We start from the raw sequence: 17,582 nt of genomic DNA, 5'->3' as shown, positions 1-17,582 counted from the left end.
CGCTAAGCCACCTGAGATACTGCAGGGGTCCTCACTCTGGGCAACACCCCTCTCAGTGGAGGTACAGGAAGTTGCCACATGGATGGGGAAAACCACGTATTGGTTTTCCAGGTTCATTACCTCTAGCTCTTGATCCTCTCTCAGGGAAAGCCTGTGGTATCCTGTGTCCTTCCTGAAAACGGCTCTCCCATCCCTGTCCAAGGAGGACAGGCGCAGGCGGAACGCGACCTTTCTCTTCTCGAGTAGGCTGACCCCGAGGCTGTAGGAGTTGTTTGGCGCGCTGTACCAGAAAATGATGTGCTGATTGGCGGAGCACACCACCAGGTCCCAGCTGAAGTTGAAGCCTTCCCACCGCCAGCTGCACTGCTTGTGCCTGTGGAGCTGGCCCCCGCACCGCATGCTGTTCCCCTGGGAGTCGGACCCGTGGACGTCCACGGGCCAGAGCTCTCTAGTCTGCTTAGCCCGGAGGGGGCCAAGAAAACACTCTTTGTACACTGGACACAACCAAGCGGCAGGGATCAGCGCATGCTGGTGGATGACGCGTGCTGACGTCGGGTTGCAGATTATGTAGGCAAACCGCAGCTGCTGGAACACTGGCACGAAGGCTCTGCCCTGCTCGGTCTCCAGGAAAGGGGTGCCCTCCGAATCCCTCCTGGACCTGGCAAACCATGAGTCGGTGTCAGGCAATAGGGCCCTGCGCGGGCCCCTCCATGTCGGCTGCAGCTGCAAGAACATCCACTTTTTCAGCATGGTGTACACGTGCATCTCCACCCCCATCACCAAGAGCTATAAGAGGCAATGACCTCTTTCATGAGATCCAGGCTGACTTCTCGCAATAGCTGCTCGCTACACTGGGTCATCATGTTGTCCAGCAGCCACTGAAGACACATGGTCCTGACGGTCTGGAGCCCGTAGCTTTCAGCAGAGTAGTCGTAACTGCACACGGTGTGGGCACGGACAGTCACCTTCGTGACCTCCCCGCACTGCCGAATCACCTCGACCAGCTGCAGCATGCTGGCAGTGGCCAGGATGGCGACGATTTGACCGGGTGGGATGAAAATGGAGCCTCGGTACAGGGCAGCGAAAGCCTCGTGCAGTGCCTCGCGATCAATGTTCTCGTCAGGCATCTGCGACTCGATAGTATCCATGTTTGTCTCCCGCCAAGCGCCCCTGAACATGCTAGCAAAGTACCTTGACTGGCACAAGCAGACCCTATGCAAGTTCCACTCGTCCCCCAGTGTGCGGATCCGCACGCCGCTCTGTTCTCCTCTCAGGAAGAGTGCCTCCTAAACGGACCCTGGACGATCTTGAGCACGTTTCCGGCAGGGCTTTTTTGTGAGCGGCCCTCCTGGGCCTCTCTTCCGCTTGTGGCTCCACTGACGGGCGGCAGGTCTGGCCTCTTGACTCTCCTTCCGTTCGTTTCTCTCGGCCACTACTGCCTCCTCAGGCTCCTCCTCCCCACCAGTGGCACCTGGCTCCTCTGGGGCACGCCCCCACCAGTGCCATGGCATCCGACTGCTTCGTGCTCCCATGGCCTATACCTCAGTGGTGCAGTGGACAAGCTTCCTCTCCAGGCGCCGTTGGCCCGGGCACGAGCTCAGCCCAGAGTGCTGCTGAGTACTAGGACGTTTGCTCTAACGGTGTCGCGAGAGAACGCCACACTAAGCCACATGAGATACTGCAGGGGTCCTCACTCTGGGCAACACCCCTCTCAGTGGAGGTACAGGAAGTTGCCACATGGATGGGGAAAACCACGTATTGGTTTTCCAGGTTCATTACCTCTAGCTCTTGATCCTCTCTCAGGGAAAGCCTGTGGTATCCTGTGTCCTTCCTGAAAACGGCTCTCCCATCCCTGTCCAAGGAGGACAGGCGCAGGTGGAACGCGACCTTTCTCTGCTCGAGTAGGCTGACCCCGAGGCTGTAGGAGTTGTTTGGCGCGCTGTACCAGAAAATGATATGCTGGTTGGCGTAGCACACCACCAGGTCCCAGCTGAAGTTGAAGCCTTCCCACCGCCAGCTGCACTGCTTGTGCCTGTGGAGCTGGCCCCCGCACCGCATGCTGTTCCCCTGGGAGTCGGACCCGTGGACGTCCACGGGCCAGAGCTCTCTAGTCTGCTTAGCCCGGAGGGGGCCAACAAAACACTCTGTTCACTGGACACAACCAAGCGGCAGGGATCAGCGCATGCTGGTGGATGACGCGTGCTGACGTCGGGTTGCAGATTATGTAGGCACACCGCAGCTGCTGGAACACTGGCACGAAGGCTCTGCCCTGCTCGGTCTCCAGGAAAGGGGTGCCCTCCGAATCCCTCCTGGACCTGGCAAACCATGAGTCGGTGTCAGGCAATAGGGCCCTGCGCGGGCCCCTCCATGTCGGCTGCAGCTGCAAGAACATCCACTTTTTCAGCATGGTGTACACGTGCATCTCCACCCCCATCACCAAGAGCTCTAAGAGGCAATGACCTCTTTCATGAGATCCAGGCTGACTTCTCGCAATAGCTGCTCGCTACACTGGGTCATCATGTTGTCCAGCAGCCACTGAAGACACATGGTCCTGACGGTCTGGAGCCCGTAGCTTTCAGCAGAGTAGTCGTAACTGCACACGGTGTGGGCACGGACAGTCACCTTCGTGACCTCCCCGCACTGCCGAATCACCTCGACCAGCTGCAGCATGCTGGCAGTGGCCAGGATGGCGACGATTCGACCGGGTGGGATGAAAATGGAGCCTCGGTACAGGGCACCGAGAGCCTCGTGCAGTGCCTCGCCATCAATGTTCTCGTCAGGCATCTGCGACTCGATAGTATCCATGTTTGTCTCCCGCCAAGCACCCCTGAACATGATAGCAAAGTACCTTGACTGGCACAAGCAGGCCCTATGCAAGTTCCACTCGTCCCCCAGTGTGCGGATCCGCACGTCGCTCTGTTCTCCTCTCAGGAAGAGTGCCTCCTAAACGGACCCTGGACGATCTTGAGCACGTTTCCGGCAGGGCTTTTTTGTGAGCGGCCCTCCTGGGCCTCTCTTCCGCTTGTGGCTCCACTGACGGGCCGCAGGTCTGGCCTCTTGACTCTCCTTCCGTTCGTTTCTCTCGGCCACTACTGCCTCCTCAGGCTCCTCCTCCCCACCAGTGGCACCTGGCTCCTCTGGGGCACGCCCCCACCAGTGCCATGGCATCCGACTGCTTCGTGCTCCCATGGCCTATACCTCAGTGGTGCAGTGGACAAGCTTCCTCTCCAGGCGCCGTTGGCCCGGGCACGAGCTCAGCCCAGAGTGCTGCTGAGTACTAGGACGTTTGCGCTAACGGTCTCGCGAGATGACACCACGCTAAGCCACCTGAGATACTGCAGGGGTCCTCACTCTGGGCAACACCCCTCTCAGTGGAGGTACAGGAAGTTGCCACATGGATGGGGAAAACCACGTATTGGTTTTCCAGGTTCATTACCTCTAGCTCTTGATCCTCTCTCACGGAAAGCCTGTGGTATCCTGTGTCCTTCCTGAAAACGGCTCTCCCATCCCTGTCCAAGGAGGACAGGCGCAGGTGGAACGCGACCTTTCTCTGCTCGAGTAGGCTGACCCCGAGGCTGTAGGAGTTGTTTGGCGCGCTGTACCAGAAAATGATGTGCTGATTGGCGGAGCACACCACCAGGTCCCAGCTGAAGTTGAAGCCTTCCCACCGCCAGCTGCACTGCTTGTGCCTGTGGAGCTGGCCCCCGCACCGCATACTGTTCCCCTGGGAGTCGGACCCGTGGACGTCCACGGGCCAGAGCTCTCTAGTCTGCTTAGCCCGGAGGGGGCCAAGAAAACACTCTTTGTACACTGGACACAACCAAGCGGCAGGGATCAGCGCATGCTGGTGGATGACGCGTGCTGACGTCGGGTTGCAGATTATGTAGGCAAACCGCAGCTGCTGGAACACTGGCACGAAGGCTCTGCCCTGCTCGGTCTCCAGGAAAGGGGTGCCCTCCGAATCCCTCCTGGACCTGGCAAACCATGAGTCGGTGTCAGGCAATAGGGCCCTGCGCGGGCCCCTCCATGTCGGCTGCAGCTGCAAGAACATCCACTTTTTCAGCATGGTGTGCACGTGCATCTCCACCCCCATCACCAAGAGCGCTGAAGAGGCAATGACCTCTTTCATGAGATCCAGGCTGACTTCTCGCAATAGCTGCTCGCTACACTGGGTCATCATGTTGTCCAGCAGCCACTGAAGACACATGGTCCTGACGGTCTGGAGCCCGTAGCTTTCAGCAGAGTAGTCGTAAATGCACACGGTGTGGGCACGGACAGTCACCTTCATGACCTCCCCGCACTGCCGAATCACCTCGACCAGCTGCAGCATGCTGGCAGTGGCCAGGATGGTGACGATTCGACCGGGTGGGATGAAAATGGAGCCTCGGTACAGGGCACCGAAAGCCTCGTGCAGTGCCTCGCGATCAATGTTCTCGTCAGGCATCTGCGACTCGATAGTATCCATGTTTGTCTCCCGCCAAGCGCCCCTGAACATGCTAGCAAAGTACCTTGACTGGCACAAGCAGGCCCTATGCAAGTTGCACTCGTCCCCCAGTGTGCGGATCCGCACGTCGCTCTGTTCTCCTCTCAGGAAGAGTGCCTCCTAAACGGACCCTGGACGATCTTGAGCACGTTTCCGGCAGGGCTTTTTTGTGAGCGGCCCTCCTGGGCCTCTCTTCCGCTTGTGGCTCCACTGACGGGCGGCAGGTCTGGCCTCTTGACTCTCCTTCCGTTCGTTTCTCTCGGCCACTACTGCCTCCTCAGGCTCCTCCTCCCCACCAGTGGCACCTGGCTCCTCTGGGGCACGCCCCCACCAGTGCCATGGCATCCGACTGCTTCGTGCTCCCATGGCCTATACCTCAGTGGTGCAGTGGACAAGCTTCCTCTCCAGGCGCCGTTGGCCCGGGCACGAGCCCAGCCCAGAGTGCTGCTGAGTACTAGGACGTTTGCTCTAACGGTGTCGCGAGAGAACGCCACGCTAAGCCACATGAGATACTGCAGGGGTCCTCACTCTGGGCAACACCCCTCTCAGTGGAGGTACAGGAAGTTGCCACATGGATGGGGAAAACCACGTATTGGTTTTCCAGGTTCATTACCTCTAGCTCTTGATCCTCTCTCAGGGAAAGCCTGTGGTATCCTGTGTCCTTCCTGAAAACGGCTCTCCCATCCCTGTCCAAGGAGGACAGGCGCAGGTGGAACGCGACCTTTCTCTGCTCGAGTAGGCTGACCCCGAGGCTGTAGGAGTTGTTTGGCGCGCTGTACCAGAAAATGATATGCTGGTTGGCGTAGCACACCACCAGGTCCCAGCTGAAGTTGAAGCCTTCCCACCGCCAGCTGCACTGCTTGTGCCTGTGGAGCTGGCCCCCGCACCGCATGCTGTTCCCCTGGGAGTCGGACCCGTGGACGTCCACGGGCCAGAGCTCTCTAGTCTGCTTAGCCCGGAGGGGGCCAAGAAAACACTCTTTGTTCACTGGACACAACCAAGCGGCAGGGATCAGCACATGCTGGTGGATGACGCGTGCTGACGTCGGGTCGCAGATTATGTAGGCAAACCGCAGCTGCTGGAACACTGGCACGAAGGCTCTGCCCTGCTCGGTCTCCAGGAAAGGGGTGCCCTCCGAATCCCTCCTGGACCTGGCAAACCATGAGTCGGTGTCAGGCAATAGGGCCTTGCGCGGGCCCCTCCATGTCGGCTGCAGCTGCAAGAACATCCACTTTTTCAGCATGGTGTACACGTTCATCTCCACCCCCATCACCAAGAGCTCTAAGAGGCAATGACCTCTTTCATGAGATCCAGGCTGACTTCTCGCAATAGCTGCTCGCTACACTGGGTCATCATGTTGTCCAGCAGCCACTGAAGACACATGGTCCTGACGGTCTGGAGCCCGTAGCTTTCAGCAGAGTAGTCGTAACTGCACACGGTGTGGGCACCGACAGTCACCTTCATGACCTCCCCGCACTGCCGAATCACCTCGACCAGCTGCAGCATGCTGGCAGTGGCCAGGATGGTGACGATTCGACCGGGTGGGATGAAAATGGAGCCTCGGTACAGGGCACCGAAAGCCTCGTGCAGTGCCTCGCGATCAATGTTCTCGTCAGGCATCTGCGACTCGATAGTATCCATGTTTGTCTCCCGCCAAGCGCCCCTGAACATGCTAGCAAAGTACCTTGACTGGCACAAGCAGACCCTATGCAAGTTCCACTCGTCCCCCAGTGTGCGGATCCGCACGTCGCTCTGTTCTCCTCTCAGGAAGAGTGCCTCCTAAACGGACCCTGGACGATCTTGAGCACGTTTCCGGCAGGGCTTTTTTGTGAGCGGCCCTCCTGGGCCTCTCTTCCGCTTGTGGCTCCACTGACGGGCGGCAGGTCTGGCCTCTTGACTCTCCTTCCGTTCGTTTCTCTCTGCCTCTACTGCCTCCTCAGGCTCCTCCTCCCCACCGGTGGCACCTGGCTCCTCTGGGGCACGCCCCCACCAGTGCCATGGCATCCGACTGCTTCGTGCTCCCATGGCCTATACCTCAGTGGTGCAGTGGACAAGCTTCCTCTCCAGGCGCCGTTGGCCCGGGCACGAGCCCAGCCCAGAGTGCTGCTGAGTACTAGGACGTTTGCTCTAACGGTGTCGCGAGAGAACGCCACGCTAAGCCACCTGAGATACTGCAGGGGTCCTCACTCTGGGCAACACCCCTCTCAGTGGAGGTACAGGAAGTTGCCACATGGATGGGGAAAACCACGTATTGGTTTTCCAGGTTCATTACCTCTAGCTCTTGATCCTCTCTCAGGGAAAGCCTGTGGTATCCTGTGTCCTTCCTGAAAACGGCTCTCCCATCCCTGTCCAAGGAGGACAGGCGCAGGCGGAACGCGACCTTTCTCTGCTCGAGTAGGCTGACCCCGAGGCTGTAGGAGTTGTTTGGCGCGCTGTACCAGAAAATGATATGCTGATTGGCGGAGCACACCACCAGGTCCCAGCTGAAGTTGAAGCCTTCCCACCGCCAGCTGCACTGCTTGTGCCTGTGGAGCTGGCCCCCGCACCGCATGCTGTTCCCCTGGGAGTCGGACCCGTGGACGTCCACGGGCCAGAGCTCTCTAGTCTGCTTAGCCCAGAGGGGGCCAAGAAAACACTCTTTGTACACTGGACACAACCAAGCGGCAGGGATCAGCGCATGCTGGTGGATGACGCGTGCTGACGTCGGGTCGCAGATTATGTAGGCAAGCCGCAGCTGCTGGAACACTGGCACGAAGGCTCTGCCCTGCTCGGTCTCCAGGAAAGGGGTGCCCTCCGAATCCCTCCTGGACCTGGCAAACCATGAGTCGGTGTCAGGCAATAGGGCCCTGCGCGGGCCCCTCCATGTCGGCTGCAGCTGCAAGAACATCCACTTTTTCAGCATGGAGTACACGTCCATCTCCACCCCCATCACAAAGAGCTCTGGAGAGGCAATGACCTCTTTCATGAGATCCAGGCTGACTTCTCGCAATAGCTGCTCGCTACACTGGGTCATCATGTTGTCCAGCAGCCACTGAAGACACATGGTCCTGACGGTCTGGAGCCCGTAGCTTTCAGCAGAGTAGTCGTAACTGCACACGGTGTGGGCACGGACAGTCACCTTCATGACCTCCCCGCACTGCCGAATCACCTCGACCAGCTGCAGCATGCTGGCAGTGGCCAGGATGGCGACGATTCGACCGGGTGGGATGAAAATGGAGCCTCGGTACAGGGCAGCGAAAGCCTCGTGCAGTGCCTCGCGATCAATGTTCTCGTCAGGCTTCTGCGACTCGATAGTATCCATGTTTGTCTCCCGCCAAGCGCCCCTGAACATGCTAGCAAAGTACCTTGACTGGCACAAGCAGACCCTATGCAAGTTCCACTCGTCCCCCAGTGTGCGGATCCGCACGTCGCTCTGTTCTCCTCTCAGGACGAGTGCGTCCTAAACGGACCCTGGACGATCTTGAGCACGTTTCCGGCGGGGCTTTTTTGTGAGCGGCCCCGCTGGGCCTGTCTTCCGCTTGCGCCTCCCCTGACGGGCGGCAGGTCTGGCCTCTTGACTCTCCTTCCGTTCCTTTCTCTCTGCCACTACTGCCTCCTCAGGCTCCTCCTCCCCACCAGTGGCACCTGGCTCCTCTGGGGCACGCCCCCACCAGTGCCATGGCATCCGACTGCTTCGTGCTCCCATGGCCTATACCTCAGTGGTGCAGTGGACAAGCTTCCTCTCCAGGCGCCGTTGGCCCGGGCACGAGCTCAGCCCAGAGTGCTGCTGAGTACTAGGACGTTTGCACTAAAGGTCTCGCGAGAGGACGCCACACTAAGCGACACGAGATACTGCAGGGGTCCTCACTCTGGGCAACACCTCTCTCAGTGGAGGTACAGGAAGTTGCCACATGGATGGGGAAAACCACGTATTGGTTTTCCAGGTTCATTACCTCTAGCTCTTGATCTTCTCTCAGGGAAAGCCTGTGGTATCCTGTGTCCTTCCTGAAAACGGCTCTCCCATCCCTGTCCAAGGAGGACAGGCGCAGGTGGAAAGCGACCTCTCTCTGCTCGAGTAGGCTGACCCCGAGGCTGTAGGAGTTGTTTAGCACGCTGTACCAGAAAATGATGTGCTGATTGGCGGAGCACACCACCAGGTCCCAGCTGAAGTTGAAGCCTTCCCACCGCCAGCTGCACTGCTTGTGCCTGTGGAGCTGGCCCCCGCACCGCATGCTGTTCCCCTGGGAGTCGGACCCGTGGACGTCCACGGGCCAGAGCTCTCTAGTCTGCTTAGCCCGGAGGGGGCCAACAAAACACTCTTTGTACACTGGACACAACCAAGAGGCAGGGATCAGCGCATGCTGCTGGATGACGCGTGCTGACGTCGGGTCGCAGATTATGTAGGCAAACCGCAGCTGCTGGAACACTGGCACGAAGGCTCTGCCCTGCTCGGTCTCCAGGAAAGGGGTGCCCTCCGAATCCCTCCTGGACCTGGCAAACCATGAGTCGGTGTCAGGCAATAGGGCCCTGCGCGGGCCCCTCCATGTCGGCTGCTGCTGCAAGAACATCCACTTTTTCAGCATGGTGTACACGTGCATCTCCACCCCCATCACCAAGAGCTCTGAAGAGGCAATGACCTCTTTCATGAGATCCAGGCTGACTTCTCGCAATAGCTGCTCGCTACACTGGGTCATCATGTTGTCCAGCAGCCACTGAAGACACATGGTCCTGACGGTCTGGAGCCCGTAGCTTTCAGCAGAGTAGTCGTAACTGCACACGGTGTGGGCACGGACAGTCACCTTCGTGACCTCCCCGCACTGCCGAATCACCTCGACCAGCTGTAGCAGGCTGGCAGTGGCCAGGATGGCGACGATTCGACCGGGTGAAATGAAAATGGAGCCTCGGTACAGGGCACCGAAAGCCTCGTGCAGTGCCTCGCGATCAATGTTCTCGTCAGGCATCTGCGACTCGATAGTATCCATGTTTGTCTCCCGCCAAGCGCCCCTGAACATGCTAGCAAAGTACCTTGACTGGCACAAGCAGACCCTATGCAAGTTCCACTCGTCCCCCAGTGTGCGGATCCGCACGTCGCTCTGTTCTCCTCTCAGGAAGAGTGCCTCCTAAACGGACCCTGGACGATCTTGAGCACGTTTCCGGCAGGGCTTTTTTGTGAGCGGCCCTCCTGGGCCTCTCTTCCGCTTGTGGCTCCACTGACGGGCGGCAGGTCTGGCCTCTTGACTCTCCTTCCGTTCGTTTCTCTCGGCCACTACTGCCTCCTCAGGCTCCTCCTCCCCACCAGTGGCACCTGGCTCCTCTGGGGCACGCCCCCACCAGTGCCATGGCATCCGACTGCTTCGTGCTCCCATGGCCTATACCTCAGTGGTGCAGTGGACAAGCTTCCTCTCCAGGCGCCGTTGGCCCGGGCACGAGCCCAGCCCAGAGTGCTGCTGAGTACTAGGACGTTTGCTCTAACGGTGTCGCGAGAGAACGCCACGCTAAGCCACATGAGATACTGCAGGGATCCTCACTCTGGGCAACACCCCTCTCAGTGGAAGTACAGGAAATTACAGGCCCCATGGATGGGGAAAACCACGTATTGGTTTTCCAGGTTCATTACCTCTAGCTCTTGATCCTCTCTCAGGGAAAGCCTGTGGTATCCTGTGTCCTTCCTGAAAACGGCTCTCCCATCCCTGTCCAAGGAGGACAGGCGCAGGTGGAACGCGACCTCTCTCTGCTCGAGTAGGCTGACCCCGAGGTTGTAGGAGTTGTTTGTCACGCTGTACCAGAAAATGCTGTGCTGGTTGGCGTAGCACACCACCAGGTCCCAGCTGAAGTTGAAGCCTTCCCACCGCCAGCTGCACTGCTTGTGCCTGTGGAGCTGCCCCCGCACCGCATGCTGTTCCCCTGGAAGTCGGACCCGTGGACGTCCACTGGCCAGAGCTCTCTAGTCTGCTTAGCCCGGAGGGGGCCAAGAAAACACTCTTTGTACACTGGACACAACCAAGCGGCAGGGATCAGCGCATGCTGGTGGATGACGCGTGCTGACGTCGGGTCGCAGTTTATGTAGGCAAACCGCAGCTGCTGGAACACTGGCACGAAGGCTCTGCCCTGCTCGGTCTCCAGGAAAGGGGTGCCCTCCGAATCCCTCCTGGACCTGGCAAACCATGAGTCGGTGTCAGGCAATAGGGCCCTGCGCGGGCCCCTCCATGTCGGCTGCAGCTGCAAGAACATCCACTTTTTCAGCATGGTGTACACGTTCATCTCCACCCCCATCACCAAGAGCTCTAAGAGGCAATGACCTCTTTCATGAGATCCAGGCTGACTTCTCGCAATAGCTGCTCGCTACACTGGGTCATCATGTTGTCCAGCAGCCACTGAAGACACATGGTCCTGACGGTCTGGAGCCCGTAGCTTTCAGCAGAGTAGGCGTAACTGCACACGGTGTGGGCACGGACAGTCACCTTCATGACCTCCCCGCACTGCCGAATCACCTCGACCAGCTGCAGCATGCTGGCAGTGGCCAGGATGGCGACGATTCGACCGGGTGGGATGAAAATGGAGCCTCGGTACAGGGCACCGAAAGCCTCGTGCAGTGCCTCGCGATCAATGTTCTCGTCAGGCATCTGCGACTCGATAGTATCCATGTTTGTCTCCCGCCAAGCGCCCCTGAACATGCTAGCAAAGTACCTTGACTGGCACAAGCAGACCCTATGCAAGTTCCACTCGTCCCCCAGTGTGCGGATCCGCACGTCGCTCTGTTCTCCTCTCAGGAAGAGTGCCTCCTAAACGGACCCTGGACGATCTTGAGCACGTTTCCGGCAGGGCTTTTTTGTGAGCGGCCCTCCTGGGCCTCTCTTCCGCTTGTGGCTCCACTGACGGGCGGCAGGTCTGGCCTCTTGACTCTCCTTCCGTTCGTTTCTCTCTGCCACTACTGCCTCCTCAGGCTCCTCCTCCCCACCAGTGGCACCTGGCTCCTCTGGGGCACGCCCCCACCAGTGCCATGGCATCCGACTGCTTCGTGCTCCCATGGCCTATACCTCAGTGGTGCAGTGGACAAGCTTCCTCTCCAGGCGCCGTTGGCCCGGGCACGAGCTCAGCCCAGAGTGCTGCTGAGTACTAGGACGTTTGCTCTAACGGTGTCGCGAGAGGACGCCACGCTAAGCCACCTGAGATACTGCAGGGGTCCTCACTCTGGGCAACACCCCTCTCAGTGGAGGTACAGGAAGTTACAGGCCACATGGATGGGGAAAACCACGTATTGGTTTTCCAGGTTCATTACCTCTAGCTCTTGATCCTCTCTCAGGGAAAGCCTCTGGTATCCTGTGTCCTTCCTGAAAACGGCTCTCCCATCCCTGTCCAAGGAGGACAGGCGCAGGCGGTACGAGACCTTTCTCTGCTCGAGTAGGCTGACCCCGAGGCTGTAGGAGTTGTTTGGCGTGCTGTTCTAGAAAATGATATGCTGGTTGGCGTAGCACACCACCAGGTCCCAGCTGAAGTTGAAGCCTTCCCACCGCCAGCTGCACTGCTTGTGCCTGTGGAGCTTGCCAGCGCACCGCATGCTGTTCCCCTGGGAGTCAGACCCGTGGACGTCCACGGGCCAGAGCTCTCTAGTCTGCTTAGCCCGGAGGGGGCCAAGAAAACACTCTTTGTTCACTGGACACAACCAAGCGGCAGGGATCAGCGCATGCTGGTGGATGACGCGTGCTGACGTCGGGTCGCAGTTTATGTAGGCAAACCGCAGCTGCTGGAACACTGGCACGAAGGCTCTGCCCTGCTCGGTCTCCAGGAAAGGGGTGCCCTCCGAATCCCTCCTGGACCTGGCAAACCATGAGTCGGTGTCAGGCAATAGGGCCCTGCGCGGGCCCCTCCATGTCGGCTGCAGCTGCAAGAACATCCACTTTTTCAGCATGGTGTACACGTCCATCTCCACCCCCATCACCAAGAGCTCTGAGGAGGCAATGACCTCTTTCATGAGATCCAGGCTGACTTCTCGCAATAGCTGCTCGCTACACTGGGTCATCATGTTGTCCAGCAGCCACTGAAGACACATGGTCCTGACGGTCTGGAGCCCGTAGCTTTCAGCAGAGTAGTCGTAACTGCACACGGTGTGGGCACGGACAGTCACCTTCATGACCTCCCCGCACTGCCGAATCACCTCGTCCAGCTGCAGCATGCTGGCTATGGCCAAGATGGCGACGACTCGACCGGGTTTGATGAAAATGGAGCCTCGGTACAGGGCACCGAAAGCCTCGTGCAGTGCCTCGCGATCAATGTTCTCGTCAGGCATCTGCAACTCGATAGTATCCATGTTTGTCTCCCGCCAAGCGCCCCTGAACATGCTAGCAAAGTACCTTGACTGGCACAGGTATACCCTATGCAAGTTCCACTCCTCCCCCAGTGCGCGGATCCGCACGTCGCTGTGTTCTCCTCTCAGGACGAGTGCCTCCTAAACGGACCCTGAACGATCTTGAGCACATTTCTGGCGGGGCTTTTTTGTGAGCGGCCCTCCTGGGCCTCTCTTCCGCTTGCGGCTCCCCTGACGGGTGGCGGGTCTGGCCTCTTCACTCTCCTTCCGTTCGTTTCTCTCTGCCACTACTGCCTCCTCAGGCTCCTCCTCCCCACCAGTGGCACCTGGCTCCTCTGGGGCACGCCCCCACCAGTGCCATGGCATCCGACTGCTTCGTGCTCCCATGGCCTATACCTCAGTGGTGCAGTGGACAAGCTTCCTCTCCAGGCGCCGTTGGCCCGGGCACGAGCCCAGCCCAGAGTGCTGCTGAGTACTAGGACGTTTGCTCTAACGGTCTCTCAAGAGGACGCCACGCTAAGCCACCCCGAGATAGGGTCTTTTTGGATATTATCCAGTTAAGATGAGGTCAAACTGGATTAGTTGAGTGTCCTCATAAGAAGAGGGAAATTTGCCCACAGAGACCCGGAAACAGGGAAGAAAGCATGTGAAGGCAGAGACTGAAGCCATGTGCCTACAAGTCCAGAAACACCCAGGATTGCAGGCAACACCAACGACGTGAAGAAAAAGGCAGAGAATAGGTTCTCCACGGAGCCGTCAGAAGGAACCAACCCTGTCGGCATCTTGATTTGGGGCTTCTGGCCTCCTGAACTGGGACGAAGTATACTTCTCTTGTTTGGAGTCACCCATTTGTTATGGCAGCCACAGGAAACTACTACATGGGGACACTGAGAGGAGGGGACCTGCCTCAGATCTTGGAGCTGGTTTGTCACAGTGCCCATCGTATATGCCTTCTCTGATGCCCGGGTCCCTAATCCAGCTTAAAGGTAAGCACTTGTTCACCTCTTTGGCTGCATTTTACTAAGCTTTGTACCAAAGGAATGAGCAGGAGAGAGTGAGTTATTGAGGTTGGTGCCCAGTTTTCTAGAAACAAACACCATTCTTCCCTATCAAATCACTGTGCTCTTCTTATCTACCTAATGAATTTCTGTCACATACTAAGGATATTCCCCCAAAAGTAAACTCTCCTGTGCCTCCTGAGCCCAAACACAGGTTGGTGCATTCTACTTGCCTTCATCTGCCCAGTCCCTGTTCAGCTAGAGTTACTAAAAGAATACTAAGGAGAAACTAATTGTGCACTTTAGTTCTGTTTCTTAAAGAAATGAATGAATAAATAAGGTGAAATCCTGTCATACATTCATCTCCCTATAGATCTGTTATCTGACGTCTTGGTCCATAATTCAAAATCTCTTTAATGAGGGAATTTTTTCAGCTACAGGATTATATTTAGTATTTCAAGGACTTCTCTGAAGAGTAATATTTAGGATAAGCTCCGTTGATCAAATTTCCCTGGGATTTTTCAGAAGATTCAAAACACCTCCCCCAGCGGACACCAATATAAAGAGTAAAACCCAAGCCATGTTTCTGAATTCCCAAACCCTGATCCTGGGCCCTTTACATCATCCTGTGGGAACGTAAGTGGCAGGGGCATCAGGAAGGAGAGGCAGAGCCCTGGAGGAGAAGAGGGTGAGATTCAGACTCAGAGATCTGCACACTCGGATCCTGGTTTTGCTGTGTATCACGTGGGACTCTGGTAATTGAATTAAGCTCTCTCATTTTTCCCCTTTGCACCTTGCAAAGTGAGTGTTGGTCCAGTGAAACAATACACCGTTTTGGGTAGTTCTGAGTGGGAAAGAAACCTACTGAACCGGAAGAGAGAAATACATTTAGTTCGAATGGGTTCAGTTAGTCAAAAAGGTGGAAAATCCCGTGACGCGTAACATGTACGTTTGGAAACACTTTGTGTGTGATGGCAGCAGGAAGATCAAGTGCTGAGTTGGGGGTGAGGGGATGTCGTGGTCAGTAAGATGTAAGGGAACTTAGGCAAGAAAGGAAGACGAGGAGGCTCAAATCCCTGTGGCCTCCAGGGGATGTCAGCCAAGGTACTGAAGGGTCTGCTTAAGACCAGGTGTGTGGGTAACCACCCTGGTGTGGGGTCCATCCTCATGCGAAGAAGTAAACAGTGACAGAGACAGAGAGGAACACACGGTCTTAGGAGATCCCCCTTGGAACGGGCATTGGAGCCGAGCTTGAGCGGCATTTGATAGAAGATGAAAAAGGACATTGTTTGGGGAAGGGAGATCCTTGAGAGACAAACAGTACACACATGCACTCAGAGTGAGAGAGAGTTGGACTTCGTGTCTGAGAGCATCGTGAACTTGCCTGTTCATTCTCCTGTGGGATGGTTTCAAACTGGAAAAAAAAAAAAAAAAAAGAAAAGCTACATGCTCCTACACTTGCATTGCATCCTGTGCCCTGCTTATCCTGTCCCTGCAGTGGGTCTTGGGCTGGGGCAGGCAGAGTTCATGGTGTCCATGGCTTATGAGCTTGTGTGGTTGCTGTGGTTTGGGGCAGTTGCAGTGTTTTGCTGGCTCAACTACTCTCATCCCCCTTGCAGTAACCAAGAGAGGTTGAGCCCATCCAAAGGAGGCAGAAGAGGGGAAAAGGCAGTCAACACATAGAAAGTATCTTTCTTATAATAGGCACTCAATAAATGCCAACTTTATCCACTCCTAGGGTTTCACCAAAAAAGGTAAAAATTGCTCATCATGAGTACGCACAGAAAATTTAAATGCTCAGCACCAAGTACGTAAAAATTAGAGTTGCATGTTTTGTTTGCTTGTTTGTTTTGCTTTTTCAATACATCTTTATTGGAGTATAATTGCTTCACAGTGCTGTGCTAATTTCCGTTGTACAACAAAGTGAATCAGCCCTATGCATATATATATCCCCATATCTCTTCCCTCTTGCGTCTCCCTCCCTCCCACCCTCCCTATCCCACCCCTCTAGGCGGTCACAAAGCACCAAGCTGATCTCCCTGTGCTATGCGGCTGCTTCCCAGTAGCTATCTACTTTATGTTTGGTAGTGTATATATGTCCAGAGTTGCATGTTTTCTAAACACTGGTTAAAACAACTCTGGGATGTACTGCCCTGATATTTGAAATAACATAATATGTGGACCTAACTATTCCAGTCAGAAAGTGGAAAGGAACTTGGGTGAAGATGCAGAAGGCCCAGACCCTGGTTCTGACTGCAGGCGCCCTGACTTGGTGTCACCAAAGGATGCCAGGTCCTCCCCCTCCTGCCTACCAATCCGCCATGAGGACGAAATCCCTGTTCGCCCGTTGTCCTGAGTTTGGCGGATCATCGTACAAACTGCTCTGTCCTTTGTGGAGGGACCTGATGGACAGAAAGCAAAAGTCCTTGATAAGTAAAACAGAAACAAAAATATTATGCTTCCTTAAATTAGAAAAAAACCCCAAACATTTAAAATATTCCTATTTTTCTTCCCTAAACTTGCCAAGAATTAAAAACAGATTTATAAAGGCTACTAGAGCAAAAAAAAAAAATCATTAGAAGAGTATCAAAGGATACAGGGAGTCCAGAAATAAACATATGAATTGAATACGAGAATGTTTCATCTCAGTGGAGGAAAAAAGGAATATTTAATGAATAAGATGGATAATTGGCAAAACATCTTTAAAAAGTTCCCAGTGTCCTTCCTTATATCAAAATAAATTCCAGATGGAAAAAGATGGACATATAAGAGATAGAATCACAAGATGACTACTGTGATAGTATCAATAAAAATGAAACAACACTAGCTCATCCCTGCATTGGGTACAGTATCTGGTGTATTTGAGGCATCCAATAAACATTTGGAGAACCGATATGCAATGTGCCAGGTTCTCCATAAAGTGTTCTGTATGTCTTATCTCACTTAATCCTTCTGTCAGGACTACGAGATAGGGAATAATAGTTTCCATATTTTGCTGATGAGAAACAGAGCCACAAAGAGGTTAGATAAGTCCCCAAGGGCCATCCAGCTAATCAGTGTGAAAATGATGTTTAAACACCGAAATTCTGACTCCAGAGTCCTTGCTTGCTTTTTTCCCCGTGTGTGTGTGTGTGTGTGTGTCTGTATGTGCGTGCACATGTGTGTTTTTCTGATAGGTAACATTTTTAAACGTTTTATTATGGGAAAAGCTTACATGAATACAGAAGTAGAAAGAATAGTACAGAGAGTCTCCAAGGACCTACCACCCACTCGAAAGAGTCGTCATAAACCATCCCACGTCTTTTGTAGTCCCACCCATTTCTGTTCTCCTTGGGTGACTTTGAAACAGATCCCAGACTGCACATCACTTCAGGTGAAAGTATTTCTGCCTCTGGTTCTAAAAGACAGAAACATTTTTCTTCAAACATAACCACAGTTCCATCCTCACTCTAAAAAAATAATTTCTTCATAGCAAATATTCAATGCGTTTTCCAACTTCCCTGTTTGTCCCACTTTTGGGGAGGGGTCCATTTATTGAGGTTGTTTGACCGTGCTCTCAAGTCTCTTCTAACCCACTAGTTCCCCACCTTCAACTCTTTTTTCTCCATCCTTGCAATTTCTCTGATGAAGAGTCAGGGTCTCTGGTCCTGCAGTTTCCCACAGTCTGGATTCGGCCAGCTACATCCCCTGGTGTCGTTGAACATGTCCCTCCATCCACTGTGTTTCCTGCAAACTGGCAGTTCAGTTCAGTTGAGTCTGTATGGCTTAGTCTGTACTGATGAGTGAATATTTTTTAAATGTGTGGGGTGGAGAGAAA

The 17,582-nt window shown here is 55.3% G+C and overlaps 1 protein-coding gene across 1 annotated transcript in view; it reads right to left on the bottom strand.

Annotated features, from left to right (window-relative positions):
- Positions 1–16,135, bottom strand: part of LOC308614126 (uncharacterized protein) — a gene marked incomplete at both ends in the record, with an annotated part of 29,450 nt that extends 13,315 nt beyond the window's left edge. Inside the window, 5 exon segments of the mRNA XM_081228314.1 lie at positions 6,671–7,827; positions 12,814–12,908; positions 12,912–12,998; positions 14,386–14,438; positions 16,078–16,135. Coding sequence (XP_081084440.1) covers positions 6,671–7,827; positions 12,814–12,908; positions 12,912–12,998; positions 14,386–14,438; positions 16,078–16,135 — 1,450 coding nt within the window.
- Positions 16,136–17,582: the final 1,447 nt, after the last annotated feature.

This window comes from Mesoplodon bidens, assembly GCF_964165515.1.
Source record: "Mesoplodon bidens genome assembly, chromosome: 3".
NCBI lineage: Eukaryota > Metazoa > Chordata > Mammalia > Artiodactyla > Ziphiidae > Mesoplodon > Mesoplodon bidens.
This window is presented reverse-complemented; position numbering and strand designations above follow the sequence as displayed.